The 15,649-nt window shown below is 39.5% G+C and overlaps 2 protein-coding genes across 2 annotated transcripts; one reads left to right on the top strand and one right to left on the bottom strand.

Moving 5' to 3' along the window:
* Positions 1 to 1,228: 1,228 nt before the first annotated feature.
* mob1a (MOB kinase activator 1A) lies at positions 1,229 to 9,794 on the bottom strand. Its single transcript, XM_079221633.1, has 6 exons — positions 9,655 to 9,794; positions 8,712 to 8,878; positions 8,322 to 8,415; positions 6,278 to 6,411; positions 4,446 to 4,609; positions 1,229 to 3,825 (listed from the first exon to the last, which is right to left on the bottom strand). The coding sequence occupies exons 1-6, from the start codon at positions 9,666 to 9,668 to the stop codon at positions 3,748 to 3,750; spliced, it is 651 nt and encodes a 216-aa protein (XP_079077759.1). The 5' UTR covers positions 9,669 to 9,794; the 3' UTR covers positions 1,229 to 3,747.
* A 1,663-nt stretch (positions 9,795 to 11,457) lies between these two features.
* On the top strand, positions 11,458 to 15,600 carry mthfd2 (methylenetetrahydrofolate dehydrogenase (NADP+ dependent) 2, methenyltetrahydrofolate cyclohydrolase). Its single transcript, XM_079222037.1, has 8 exons — positions 11,458 to 11,605; positions 13,326 to 13,510; positions 13,628 to 13,750; positions 14,061 to 14,213; positions 14,305 to 14,412; positions 14,501 to 14,593; positions 14,712 to 14,837; positions 14,933 to 15,600. Exons 1-8 carry the CDS (start codon positions 11,526 to 11,528, stop codon positions 15,079 to 15,081), a joined length of 1,017 nt encoding a protein of 338 aa, XP_079078163.1. The 5' UTR covers positions 11,458 to 11,525; the 3' UTR covers positions 15,082 to 15,600.
* The last annotated feature ends 49 nt before the right edge of the window (positions 15,601 to 15,649 follow it).

The raw sequence follows: 15,649 nt of genomic DNA, 5'->3' as shown, positions 1-15,649 counted from the left end.
TAACTTCTTACGCTCTTCACGACGTAGCTACCAAGACAAGAAGTCAACGTGCCGCCAAGTCCGAACAAAACAAGGACAGTCGTTGTGATGTTACTATTTGTCAATGAATCACCTCTGTAGGAAATGTAACCAAAAATAAACCCGCAGACGAAAGCTAACTAGTCGACGGTGTCACGGAAAACAGGTCGTTATTTCCTCCTTGCTCTGTCTAAATCTGTGCAATAAAAGCCCCGAGTGAGGCCTCTCAGGCGGTCTACGTACACGTCTATTCCACCTCCTTTAACACCGGCACCATCAAATGAAATCCTATAAAAACAATTTATAAGATATGGCATATAGTCTGAACGCATCACGATGGTGGTTCTTGGAATGTAAGGGGCGTACATATTATAGAGGTTACGGTTGAAAGCAAAGGGTGCATGTTAACTGTAAGTCTGTACTCAGGGTAAAATACACAGATTGGCGCTCCATGCTGCATTTTGATTGGTTGAATGGGACCGTGCGCTTGTAAAAGCGTCTCGGGTGACTCCTGCTTCTCAGAATCATTTATATTATATATATTATATTTGAATTTATATCCACTATCTGTTATTACAACACAATGTATTCTAAAAGAGTGATACCGGTGTTAACGATGTATACGTCATTGACATTTCAGCAAGCAAGTGTTGTGACTCCGTAACTTTAAGTTTGAACCTCTTGTCGACATCGGAAGTGATGATGTGTCCATTGACGTCTTCTGCCGCCTGTGATCGCCCTTTAGCCAAAACCTCACCAGGTTTATCATATAATATACATCAATATATCACTGCTGAACGAAGATCGTAGACTCTGAAGCAGTATGATAATCTTCGGCGCTAATAAGACCAATCCCTGCAGCTCTGATGTGCGTCATGCAGCCACTGTTTACATTGTGACATGACAGGTGGATGATCGGCTTGTGTTGGTATTTGTGCTTTAGACTTCATCATGCGTTTGTAGCCAGATGTTATTATCACAGAAGTCTACTGGGCAGTCGTTCAAAACGTGCTAATACAACAAAGTATTATTTTTTGAAACACTACAATTAATAATTATATTTCAAATGAAACAGATACGTATATAAAAGCAAATGAAAGAATAAAACATAACATCAAATACAATGCCAGTGGGCAATATAAATAAATAGTGCAAATATTAAATTGGGAGAACAGTCTCATAGTTTTAATAGCCTTTTTGTTTATTGCTAAAGTTATTGTCTTAATATGTGGTTCCATTTCTTTCTTGAAAACATTCAAGTTGGGTTTTACTTTGGCAAATGTACATGTATGCCTGTAAAACCTTACAACAATGAGATTGAGTAGAAAATACTCTCATATGGTCTCTCAAATTCATAACATAACATAGATGCTTAAAAACTACTCTAAAACATTATTCCAGGTGAAACAGAAACAATATAACGAAATAGAGCTTTTGCAAAGCACATTTTTAAGATTGGAAAAGAGCAACCAGCTTTTTAACAAAAACAATATATTTGGATGTAACACCAACACGGACTATAAAACATAGTCCTGTTTATCTATGACACAGGCACCAATTCAGCAAACGGTGCCCATTAGCTTGTGTAACATGATCACTTAAATACATAGTTGTCTCTACTGCACAAGTCTCCAAGGCATTCACTATACACATACAATCAAAATCAACACAAAATTGTCTTTTCTGTGTTTATTAAGGTTTTGATCTACCAATACTGTCATATCAGACATTTTCCTTTTTTGTAAGGCACAGTTTTGTTCAGATAAAACACCGATGTTATTTACAGCACATATTCAGACGCAGTACATACATCCTCACACCTCCTCCCAGTCAAAATGACATGCCAAGATTAGACCATTATTGTAAATATATAAAACTTTAAAATTCATTTCAAAGCCCTTATTCCTTTTTAAAAAAAGGTACAGCCAACTACTTATTTTACAATGTAATATGAAATGTAACTCCATGCCAAGAGCTGGAAAACAAAATTGTGAGGAAAAAGAAATACATTAAAAAAAATATGTGGCTGGATTGAAAGAAAGGACTAGTTCTATTTTCAAATACAATCGATGAAACAAGTCAACCTTGTAAAATATATTGATACGCCTATAGATGATTAACTTAATGGTTGCTGGCTTGATTTTCCCCCCAAGCAGCTTGAGGGCCAAAAAGTGGATAAATCCCAGTTAAGGTGGAAAAACAAGTTGTTGTTTTTCACATTGTTGAAAGGCTTTCAACATCTTAAAAAGTAGTACATCATAAAATTAGCTCTCTACTGAACCCACTCACACTGGTTGGTTCCTGGTGAAAAATTACATTATTTAACAGTTTTTAATTGGTGACACGATTGTCTGATTTGAATTTATGTCCAATATGAAGAAGGTTATGAAACAATTCCCTTGCTCGAGGTTTGTCAAATGAAACGCCATCAGGAATATTAGCTGCATTAGTTTGTAAAAGGACGGCAGAACAAACAGCCCTGCTGTTGTAGCCAGAGTACGCCCAGGAGAGGACTGTGGAGCATGCCCCAAGACTAATAAAGACATCTGTGGAAAACTACATTTATCTCCGAGCACTTATCCTCATCGTGCACAGGTGCAATAGTTATTGCTCTATTTTACAATCAAGAGGGGAAATATTTAGTCAAAAGTACCAGCATTGAAATTCAAATATGCGGAGTTCCACAAATAAAAATCAGCACCACAAAATGAACTGAAATGACAAAACAAAATACACATTAAACAGTTTTTGCCGTTAACAGGATCATTTCTACTATACAACTCCTTTATGGGGCCATGATTACAAAAGCTTTAAGTGGCTATTAATAATAACTATCAAGCAGTTTAAAAGTATCACTGTAAGCACCATATCTTGCATCATACTATTTAAATATAGAAAATAGCCAGAAAATGTGCAAAACACAATATTGCATGACCGAATTGTAAATAGCCATGATGCAGTTGATGGTGGTGTTTTGTGGGGCAAGAACATATATGGGCATCTCATAATCGCCTATCACTGCATCTCTTAACATGTAACTGTGTCAAAGAGCGTGTCAATAGGAAGCATGTTAGCATCCGTCAAAAAACAGATCCACAACCAGCTTGTGACAGAGAGCTATGTGCCGGTGTTGTTTTTGCTCGCTTCCTATTTGACTGAAAATACTTTCCACTCACTTGTAATGTCATGCAAGTGTCATGTCACTACTTTTCTTACCATCTTTACTGTCTACTGAATACTAAAAAAAACATCTAAAAAAAAGATGTGACATTTTAGTCACTGTAATTACAATAGCTGAAACTTAACAAAACTAATTTGCCTATCGATAACTAAAAAAAGTGTTTAGACATCAAAACACTGAAGGAAACCAGCTGTTTTTCACTTTAACTTCCAAATGTTCTTGGTCCAATATAAAATTCAGTAGGTTGCTCCCACAGAGTCATTTACCACAGTCGTGTGAAAAAATATTCTTCCTACACTATACTATGTTATATGATTTAAAGTGGCAAAATGGAAGAAAGGGCTCAAAGACAGCATACAAGACAACAGAATGAATAAAAAGGAAAAGAACAGTAAAGACATTCATGAAATGACGATAAGAAGTAGAAGAAGAAGAAGGCACAGATTTTAAGAGTTGAGACTAGAAGTCGTAGAGGTAGCAGACGTCACAGAGGGGGACAAAGGAGAGAAATAAACTGTTAAAAAAGGGGGAGCGGTGTGATGAAATGTCTATCTGTCCTTGGATCCAAGCTTCTCGATCAAGTCCTGCAGGGGAGCAAGCTCTCGTCTGTCGATAAGGTTGAACTCCTACAAGAAAAGACAACACATTTAATAAAAACTGTTTCCATGATACAGCTCTGCTGCTCCTTCACAATCTGATAAGAGTTGTTTGTGGTCCTGTATATTTAAAAACAACATGACAGAGGCTGTAGTAGCATTGCCACATTTAGAGGTCTAATGCAATGCTTAACCCTCAATGTACTTGTACAATATAATAGTGTAACTAGGCACTTATTGGATCAAATCATTTATCATACCACACATGCATAAGTCCTCCTGATATGCCAACTTTTCATGAGCCCCTTTTAGACTCATAATAGGGGAAACTGCTGAGTTAATCTGTTTGTTCAAGTCTTGGCTTTTTACAGAACGTTGTTGTAATGATTACATAATATTTTTGTTGTTGTTATTGTCTTGTTGATGCTTTTCTCTGTAAATGCTTGTATTCACACTTGAGCTACTGTATATGAGCGAAATGTTACTCGTTTCTCAGCAGACAGATTGTCAGAACAACTTTCATGGAAAATTAACATAGGACTCCTTTTTAAACATGTTAACAGAGCATATATGAATTACAGTGCATGTCTGAATGGGGCATTAGATACACAGCCGTGATTAAATCCAACATTGTAGCAGAATAATCTCACCTGAACAAAGAAAATGAAGTGCTTGAAGGAGGTGTTGAGGTGGGCCTCCTCCTGCAGCTGCATCACAGAGTCAAAGTGTTGGTGGTAAATGTGAGCGTAAACCCTGAACAGTCGCTTCAGGATGGTTTTGGCCACAGACATGAAGTTCTTGGGAAAGGGAACTCCTGCGGGACACAAGGTGGTGGAATATGCTGATGTCAAAGGATGAACATGTGATGTTTCCTATCAAAATGTAAGCATAAGTATGGAGGAGCAGAAACATCTCTGCATCCACACAAAGACACGACCTGCATAGAGGAGATCCAACGCAGTTAGATGGTATTAAAGAGTGACGTATTTCAGTCCTCTGTAGTCCAAACATAGGGTTTGAAATATAACATTTACTATTAGATATGAAGTACTAACTTTCAGTTGCAATAGTTACATTCACACAAATACTACTCAGCTGTCGTCTTTTTATACACCGTCCTTCAATTTCAGGGAACCAAATGAAACTAGACAAGAAAAAGAAAAAAAGTCTAACGATTTTCTTCAATTTGTAATAGGCCCGTCACACTAGCTAATTCTGATGGATGATACCATGAGCCGGAAATAATTGTAATAAAAAAAATATTGTTGTGATTTCAGGAACATAATGATAGTATAATAATATAATAGCACACTCTTTGAAATAGCAGGACACTTCTAATTCTTAAAGATATTTATATTTTGAAATTGGAAAAAATATAAAAATATCCTTAATAAATAAATAAAAACCATACAACCAAAGTAATACATAAAATGCACTCGCTGGCTCTGTCAACAGGCGTGCAATATCTGCACAAGTCTTATAATAGTGGAGAAAACCATTATAGAATAAGATGCTAGAATAAACCTGCTGTTTATTCTAGCATCATGTTGATGATATCCTGATGTAAACAAACACATTGGGCAACAATTGAGGTCATATCCATGTATCGTATATTAAGTTGATATAGTAGTTAATTGTGACAAGCCTATTTCGTAGCAGGTATTTTGTAGCAAAACTCTGTCTGAAGTCTATAACACAGACACTACAGATTTTGTGTGCTTGTGTGTGTGTGTGTCTGTTTTCAGTCTGCACGTGAGGCACATGATCAGATGGCCTGAAAAGTCAGATGACTGGCTCGGACAGTCAAGAACCCACATTATAATGCTTTTACCCTTGCTTGCCTTGTCTGTATGTTTAGGCTCATTGTCCTGCTGCATTGAACTATGTATACAAAAGACTATGAGACCAATACTGTTTGGGATGTGAACCCCTTCAAATATCTGTAATCAGCTCATTAAATCATATAATTATTGTTTCATTCCAAATCCAATATGCCAAGGGAAAAAAACAGTCAAGGCCCCTACAACCTCTGACTTCCCTGTATAGTAGGTGCCCCAGCCAAAACATGTAGCAATAGGTTCGTTGTCTGCTCTTTTATAGCAATGAGCCAAACACAGATTTTAAACAAATACTCAAGGAAAATAAACTGTATATGTTTTCCAAATAAGAATATAAAATATATCAAATAACAACCCTATGACAGTCTAGACTTCAGTTGTACAGGAAAAAAGGAGTACCGGAGACGTAAAGAAGGCAGACAATGTAAAGTGAAGTAAAAGTATGCGGAAGAAAAATGTTACAAAAAATGCTACGACAGCATGTTTGGTGTTAGTTGTATTGTACCGACAGACGAATTTAGTGAATCTGGGTGATTCAGAGACGCGTAACACAATTTAACAAAAAAGTGAGGCTAATTTCGAAATCATTAAGAAGAAAGGTTTTGTTGAAAGTTGTTTTACAAATACTTCTATTTAAAACTCACCAATCTTGGAGGGAAAAAGGGTCTCATCATCCAGTTGATCCTGCACCCAGGTCATCAGGTAGTCAATGTACTTGGGCGCAGAGCACTTGATGGGCTTCTTTATATTGGTGCCATCAGCCCAGTGATACTCATATCTACAGAGAAACAAATAAATCAATTCTTGAAGTTTTGCATTATTTACTTACATATCAGACATGAACATGAAAGCTCTACCGATAAAGAAAATCATTCTGCCTTTCGGTCAGGGCATCACATATTTGGTAGTAGATAAGAAACAGTAGAGGGACGCAAAAGTATCTACAATCTGATTCTTGATGGCGGCTATGTCAACAGGAAGTGAGCGGCGGTCTCTTCTTGACTGAACACAGACAGTATTGGCCAGCGAGAGAATAGAGGAAGTGACAAATCTAAATTTAAACTAAACAGCCCGACTTGGACCACATGCAAAGTATCATTCCTGTTTTCCTCATGTGACATTCAGATGATGCATTTCAATTTCATTCACTTTGACCGTCATAACATTCAACATCTGAATCCATACTTGGGTTTTTTTTATACGATCCTATTAAGTTCAGTTCACGAGGCTTCAATTCAGTCTAAGACTTATTGTCACTTGAAAAGCATAATACACCTTTATTCACTCATTAAACTTACTTAAACTCTATTTCATGAATGCCTGTAATCATAAATTAAGTTTTTACCAGGCATACATCCCACCTCAGGTTTATGAGGTACCAAAAATATTGACAATGTCTGGAACACTGAAACCAGTAGAGAGTATGTCTTATAACATGCAATCCCTCCTTCTGGTCAAATCCTGGTTCTCTTCTGTTGTAAAGTAATGCTTAACTGCCTTTAGCAATGTGGTAATGTGCTGTTCGTAGCAAATGTTTTAGAAAATCATATCACTGTCAGTGTATTATGAAGCCCTGTATCACTGGGCTGTAGAGCCACGTATCTTTCATTATTGATTTGCATTGTTATTCATGTTTTGTAATATTTGTAAACATCCTGTGTCACGGCCAACTTATTTTAAGTTCCATGATTTCCATGTTAACATCAGCCTCAATGTTTTCCCTGTTTCAATGGAATTTGCCAAATCACATTTAGCCTACTATGAGCTGTTATTTCATAATGGTGTATTTGATAAGGGGACATTGCACATTAATAAAAACATTTCTGTAAATGCGCCAGAGTTAGCCAAGAGACTATTTTTCATCTGTAGTCCCGAGAGGCAGATGTTACAAAACATAAAATCTGTGTTATACATCGCAATCAGGAAGGTTTTAGCAAAGATTATATGTTACAAAGTAAATGTCATACAAATGTTGGGGATCACCGTCTTGCTAAAATAAAAAAAAAGACGTTTTTCATTTGGTCCTTTATCTTGACCTTTTGATTCATCTTTATGGTGTGTTTTCAGTCCGAAAACTGACAAAGCAGTAGTTGGACCTTACAGATACAAGAGTATTTAAGCTCAATTAAATTGTCAGAACCTGGTTACACGTGAAGTTGTAACTTTACAAAAAACAAGCATTTTATGTATAACACTCTTTTTACACTACTTATATTCAAACATGAACACAATGCCAACTCACTTCAACTTAATTTCATTATTCTTCCTTCAGAAAAAGAGCAGAGAAGAGAGCGGTGGTGAAAGTAGCGGGGCGGAGGATCTAGAGAATAAGATCAGATGCACGGAAGGGGGGATCGAACCAGTAGACGCACACGGTGTGCCACATTGGCAAGCACATTCCCAGCTGCTTCTGCTCCATTTTGCCCCAAACACCGAGATAACTCAGTGGGAGTTGAAGAGCCTACCCTTGTACACCACTCCTTCTATTCAAATGTTTCAATAAACCATGATAGTGAGACAGTGAGCCAGCATGCACACTACCAGGACCCATAAAACACATCAGCTATATGGAAATCAGCCAATGGTCATGTCATTACATACACCTGTGCATGTCAAAATGTCTACCTATGAGAACCCCTGTACTCAAAGAGAGGCTGCATGTATGAAAAGGACACCGTTGGCCGTTACCTTGGTCCAGCAGACATCACAGAGCAGCTGGTCTCAGTGCAGAACTCGGTGATGGTGCCATATAGCATATTGATCTGGTTGAAGAAATCCACCGCTAAAAGAAAAGGACTAATTATATTTCTGTTCTCCAGGTATGATTATGCTCATTACAATAACAAACTAAATAGTGTCACTTGTCTGTACGTTATCTGGTCTTTTTATACAACGTAGACAGTTTATGACCTGCATTTTTAGAATAGATTATCTACAACCATAAGGAATCTAGTGTTTCTCTCAATTTCTGAACATATGTATCAACCTCTCTACAGAGGCCATTCATATTTAGAAGTGGTAGTTTGTGTTAGTTAGTGCTGCTCTCTATAAATCGGTCAATAGCATTCATCAACTCACTGTTGACAGCAATCCACTCATTGAGATCCTCTCCCTCGGGCAGCATGACAGCCTGCCTCAGGTTCCCGCTGCCCAGTGTTGCCTCTGCGTGCTTCAGCAGCTCATACTGGTGGGAGCCCTCTGGGATGTTCTTCTTCGGCTTGAAGGTCTTGGATGACCGACTGCCACTGCAAAGAAACAAACGTGGAGCTAAGCAACTGTATGGACGCTGACGGGACAGTGACATGTTTAAAAGGCTCGTGCAGGATAGATGCTCCTCTCAGGCCTTCACATGTGGAGCTCCTTCCTGTCTAGTTTGTGCAAACAACATCTATTAAACTATTACTGAAACGATACTCGTGATAATCGCTGCCATAATTTCCCAGACGTTCAAACGTTTGTCCAACCTGCTTGACTCATTTTTTTAGTGTGACAGAAGTGTGTGACTGTACAATGTGTCATGTAAATGAAGTTATGGAGACGATTACCCACAGACAGGAAATGTGACACTGTAAACATCAGTTAATCACACTACTCGGTGTTTAGTAATCTCCCAACGAGGGCAAGGCAACAACGGCGTGAATTATGACTAATTATGAATTATCTTTATGATATAATTATAATAATTAATGGTAAAAGTGACCATATCAGCTACGTCCGCTAACCAACCGTCAGCTAGCGTTAACCAGCATGCTAGTTAGCCAAGTTAGAGCATAGCTAACTAGTTAAAGAAGTGCCGTGATACCTGGCGGGTGAAGCTACACATATATACAGCTCACGTATCATGTTACGACAACGAGCGATAAGCCTGCGCAAAGAACAAGGCGTTGCAGGTTTACCCGAAACTACTTCGGCTGACCTGAGATCTGTGACGGTGTCTGACTTTGACGCTAGTTACTTCCCCTGATGGGACTTCGTCGGCTAACGTCTCAACCGAGCGCGAGACCGTGTTTACTTTACTCACAACAGGAAGCTCATCTTGGAGAAACAGTCGTCGGCAAGCCTCGATTGCAGCTCGTAACTCTGGTTGGATGAACAGAACTTTGTGTTTCAGTTGGACAAGGAACCACTTGTCAACGATGCCTGCTAACAGTAACGTTGACGTTCTCTCGGCTAACGTGAACTGCACCCAAAGGGGCTCTTCCTCTATCGACTCTCTGCGAAAGTCCGGCAGGCAGACTGTCGCCCCCTGCCGCCTGCACGTGGCTAGGACCACTCGCCACATTGACTTAGAATAAACAATTTTCTGTCTCCTAATATACTTAAAGCAGCATTTAGGAGTTCGCTTAGTAGTACTAGCCTATATCTAATCTAATAAAGGAACATTAAGACACAGAAACACACCTTTTTCAGTCTGAAACCACTTTTATCTGATGCCCAACTTTTCAAAACCAATATTTATTTGTTAAAATGTATTATTTATTTATACTAAATACTATACTATACTATACTATACTATACTAACTAAATCAAGAATGTTTTCTATGTAAGTGCACCTGAGTCAAAATGTGAGTCTATTCAAAGACGGGGAGCAACTCCTTACATGGATATACAGATAGATAAATTAGCAATGGTAGATTGGTTGGATTGCCAATAGGGGAAAGTGGGTTGGGCCCCAGTCGTCCAGGGGCTTAAAATGTGCCATTTAGTTTTTGCTAATTTGATTAAACTCATATTTGTTGTGGAATTTTCACATATAGAACTAATGTAGCGTATGCACCTACTTTTTAAGAATATATTGTTCTCATATAGCATTGATTCCTAAATAAAGTCTTTGTTAATCAAATTACCAGAAACTAGCTGACAAATATTGAACCATGGGTTGTGTATAGTCTGCTGTGTGCACTGTATGTTATACATACACAATAAGGGCTGGAGGCCCAAGAGCTATTTTTGTCCTAGGGGCCCTCAACAGGTCAACCCATCCATGGTGGAAAGTAACAGTGACACATAAGTACATTTACTCAATTGCTCAGTTGAAGTACAGTTTTGAGGTAGATGTACTGTACTTGAGTAAGTTGAGTATTTCATTTATACCATCAGCTCATACTACTATATTTATTTGACAGATTTTTGCTACTTATATTGTAGATATCTGGTTGTTGTTTTTTTACTTATGGAGAGCATACTTAATCCAAAGTATTGTAAAGTACATTACAGTACATAGTAGCAAAGTAGCAAGAATGAGCTCCACTTCAACCAGTAAATGCTGCTTCTATGTATATCATGAATAATAATCCAATAATATATAACAATATCAAACTGATAAGGGACCTTAAACTTTCAAGTATTAAAGAATGAGTACTTCAATATGGAGTGTTCTACTTTTGATGCTTCACGTATATTTTGCTGACAATAGTTCAGCACGTTTACTTTAATTTTGAATAAAATCCCGTATGGAGTATTTTTACAATCTATTATTACTACTTTTGCTGAAGTAAATGTGTACGTGAATAATAGTGAAGCGCTTACATGAATGCACTCAAGAAGGTACAATTCTGAGTTACTTGTACTTCACTTGACTATTTAAATGATATCTACCGAATACTTCCACTACACTGCAACTGCCTTTCAGTTTGAAAGATTACGCTTTTCTCCAGCACACTTCCCTGTAGCTGAAGGGCGGTGCATGCTCTTGGAAACTTACAGTGTTATCTGTGCACTAGAGGTGTGGCGTCAGACAGCAGTGACGCATGCACAGCCGTGGAGGGGGAAGGGCTATAAAGCCTCCTGCCCCACACACTGCTTCCTCCTCCACAGACGTCGCTCTGTCAGCCCGGGCGGTGTGTGTTACGTAACCGGCCGCGGTGTCTCTTCTCCTCTCAGCCGGTCAGAATGGCAGCCATCAGGACTCTCAGGAAACTGTGCCAACTCTCCCAGCATCAAGTCTGTAAACTGCACACGACCGCCTCGAGGTGAGTGAGACCGCCAGCTCTAAAAGCTGATTTATCGCCAATTTGGGTAAATTCAATCCCACTTTGACGGCATGTTCGGCGCCTTCCTTTGCAACGTGAGACGATATGTTTATTTATCTTAAATGCATTTCCGGATGTACCTGTCTTTTTTGTGGCGCTGTGTTCAAACGGATAAAACGTATTTGCGTTTTAATATGCAGGGCTTGCTTTATTTCATTGTACTAGTTAAATATCCCCGTTTTTTTTCACATTTTGGCGCGCCCCTAGCGGTATGCCGGTAACATTGCAGCGACCGGCTGGCTGATGAAATCTATCTCGGGTCTTGCGCCCGGAGCTTCAGGACCCAGGTTTCAGCTGGAGACCGAGGTGTTGGTCTGCACACAAGGAACACGTAAACATGCATGCTGATTGTGGAGGACCTGCGGTCATTGGAAAGAGCAGAATTAATGTACACTTTGGACATGTTATAGCACGGTTTTGCCGGATTTGCAGTTCTGCACAGCTGAGATAAATGTAATGAGATAATGTTGCACACACGCCTTTAAAAACCCAAACCATGTGTGGCCCCTGCACATGATCTGCAGCTCCAAAGGCACAAGGTATATCATTTAAGACCGATGACCAAGTCATGCTTGAGTTATTAACGCAACATAGATGCAACTTTAAAGCATTGGTGCACTTTAATTACACACCAACTCAACAGGCGTTGCATTGAAATACACACAGCAACAAGTAACATACAGAAGAATACTAAAAAAAAAAAAGTTTAAAAAAAATGCAACAATAACAAAAGGTGTGGGGGGGAAAAAAAAAAGAAAAAAACATGCACAAAACCCCAATGTCTCCTCTGAGGTTGGCCTCAATTATCATTGGCTATGTAACATGCATGCATGCACATGTGAATCAAGGTCTTTTTTCCACAGTAGACAGTCTTTGTGTTTAAATTCGTATGAATCTAAAGGGCAGTTTGCAGCCCTGTAATTTCGACTAATTTCCTCTGATACCCGGTCCACTCATTGGCCCCATGGCCTCACCCATTTTTCACAAAGAAATGAGATGGCAGAATAAAAGGGTGGTTACATAACTGTTTGGCTCATTACTCTGTAGTTATTAGCTACTGCTTTCTTGTTTGTTGTTCTGTAACCATTTTGACAAGGCAACGGTACAGGTCAATTCAGTTTGTATACTCAAACATTGAACTACACTATCAGTTTTAACCGCCGTTGACTTCTCTTGCTGGATTCTAACATATGGTACTGCAACTCTACAGTAGAAGTGCTTGTGAAGCATATGACTCTGTCAGGTGGAGACGTGCTGTGTCTAACTTTAGAGGGTAGAATATGTGCTTGCTTGCCCCGGCTGAATGGTTGAGATTGATTACAGGTTTCTGGTGTCTGTTTGTCATGGAAATCAAGTAGACTCATTCGTTTGGCAAGAGTAAAGATTATTCAAGTTGAAATAATGTGAAATGAGTCGCGCCTTTGTTTGAATGGTTTAATGACTTCTACTTAAGTAAATGTAACTTGTACACTGGACTCAGTACAGTGTACTAAATAAGGAAGTACATTGAAAAAAATAATGGATGGAGAATATGATGGTTGCAATATTAGAATGAACATGACAAATTTAACACTTATTTCTGTGCCCGACTAACATCAGAAAAATAAGATAAGTTATCAACTGTCTTCTGACGGCAGTATTTTTTATGCCTAACTCTCAGACAGGAGGCGGTGGTCATCTCAGGAAAGAAACTAGCACGACAGGTTCGAGAGGAGGCCCGGGCCGACGTGGATAAATGGGTTTCAGCCGGCCACAGGAGACCCCATCTGAGTGTAGTTCTGGTCGGAGAAAACCCAGCCAGTCACTCCTACGTCCTGAATAAGACACGAGCTGCAGCTGATGTCGGTGAGAATAAAGCCCACAGTCTTCGTACGCATGTGTAAACCCGACCTTTCAACAATATATTAACAAAAGAACAAATGGATGCATTTTAAGTTGTTTTCTCACTTCAACCTCCCACAGGAATCTCTAGTGAGACGATTCTCAAGCATTCAGACATCAGTGAGGAGGAGTTGTTGGACCTGATCTACAAACTCAACACAGACCATCGTGTGGACGGCCTGCTGGTCCAGCTGCCTCTGCCAGGTAAAGAGAAAATCGAACAGTGGGGCCGAGAGATGAACAATGAGTATTGTGACTCATGCATCTGTTGCGTTATATGGGTTGCTGTTAGCAGGCAGACATTGTATTGACTGATACAGTCAGTTTATGCAAGTATCAGTCAATATGTGTCGGCAGCACAAAACTGCTAAACCATGAGGCTTTTCTTTCTTGTTAAAGATAAAACACCTATTAAATAAGTTGCAATTGTGACCTTTTACAAACTTGCGTGTTCTTGACCAAAACCCCAGAGGTCTAGTTGTCCTGACTGTAGCTAGTTTTTGTTTTCTGACAGATCACATTGATGAGCGTGCGATCTGCAATGCAGTTTCCCCGACCAAGGATGTGGACGGCTTCCACGTAGTAAATGTGGGTCGCATGTGCCTGGATCAGTCCACCATGCTCCCGGCCACTCCCTGGGGAGTCTGGGAAATGATTAAACGCACAGGTAACAACACGAATGATCACTTACTTTGTCTTACGGTTGAAATGCCACTGACAAACTGTCTAAACTAACTATTTGGATGCTCGTCCTCCAGGTATTCCTACTATTGGGAAGAATGTTGTGGTCGCAGGACGCTCCAAGAATGTGGGCATGCCCATCGCCATGTTACTGCATACAGACGGCCGTCATGAGAGGCCCGGAGGTTGGTTGTTACTGTGGGCTACTGTTCAAATATCTGGATGGAGGTTTCAAATACACGGTACAAATCCTAAATGGTATTCTTGTTGCAGGCGACGCCACGGTCACTATTTCTCACCGTTACACTCCAAAGGAGCAACTTCGCCAACACACTATAATTGCTGACATCATTGTGGCTGCTGCAGGTTTGTTTCTGTTCTGACTGAGTAAATAGTTTAAAGCTCATTTTTCTTCAGGACATTGATGGGTTTTTTCTGTAGTCTAATTGTGGTGTGTGTGTGTGTGTATTTGCTGATCTATCAGGGATTCCAAACCTCATTACAGCAGACATGATCAAAGAGGGAGCAGCTGTGATTGACGTTGGAATAAACAGAGTTCAGGACCCAGTCACCGGAAAAAGCCGACTGGTTGGAGATGTGGATTTTGAAGGTAAGGCTGGACAGCGAACGTGATTGTATTTCTGCGTGGACATGTTTGGCGTCTCGGCTGTCTGTAACTACATACCTTTTTATGTCTGTATTCAGGCGTAAGACAGAAGGCGGGCTTCATCACCCCAGTACCCGGAGGTGTAGGACCCATGACCGTGGCAATGCTCATGAAGAACACTATCAAAGCAGCTAAGAATGTTCTGCTATTTCCTCAAGAGCGGATCCGAATGGCGGCTGCGTCCTAATGGGCCGAAGAAATTTCAAGCGACCGCAACACATTCCACCACCTCCAAACACCACCACACCGTCATTTTATACTTGGAGCAACCTGACGAGCTCTCGTTACACATGGACTGGAAAGATGATAGCTTTAAGGCTCTCTTCCTGCTGACATCTTTGACCTTTCCCAACTGTCCAGCCATGTTTAGACTGTTACATTCACTCATACAGCTGCGACTTTATGTTTCAGTATTTATGAAGCAATGTATTCCTTTGAAGTTTTATAGAACCATGAACTATTTTATTTATTTCAACATTGACATACTATTTAACCATGAATGGAGGCGGCTTACAGAATTTAACTCCAAGCTGGTTTGAAGCTTGTTGTGCTTCTTTCAGTTAGTTTAGCCGCATGTAACAAGGGTGATAAGGGCTAACACCAACAAGAGCAAATATGTTTATCGATATATAAGCTTTAAAAATTCACAATTGCCTTTGTAAAAACTTTGAAATAAATATTGCAAATATGTTCTCACATTGACGCTTTCTTTGCACACCAAGTGTTGTCATTTACATTGTAAAACGGTGACTGCT

This window comes from Taurulus bubalis (assembly GCF_910589615.1).
Source record: "Taurulus bubalis genome assembly, chromosome: 8".
Lineage (NCBI taxonomy): Eukaryota > Metazoa > Chordata > Actinopteri > Perciformes > Cottidae > Taurulus > Taurulus bubalis.
Note: the sequence above shows the minus strand (reverse complement) of the source record. Positions and strands in the feature narration are given on the sequence as shown.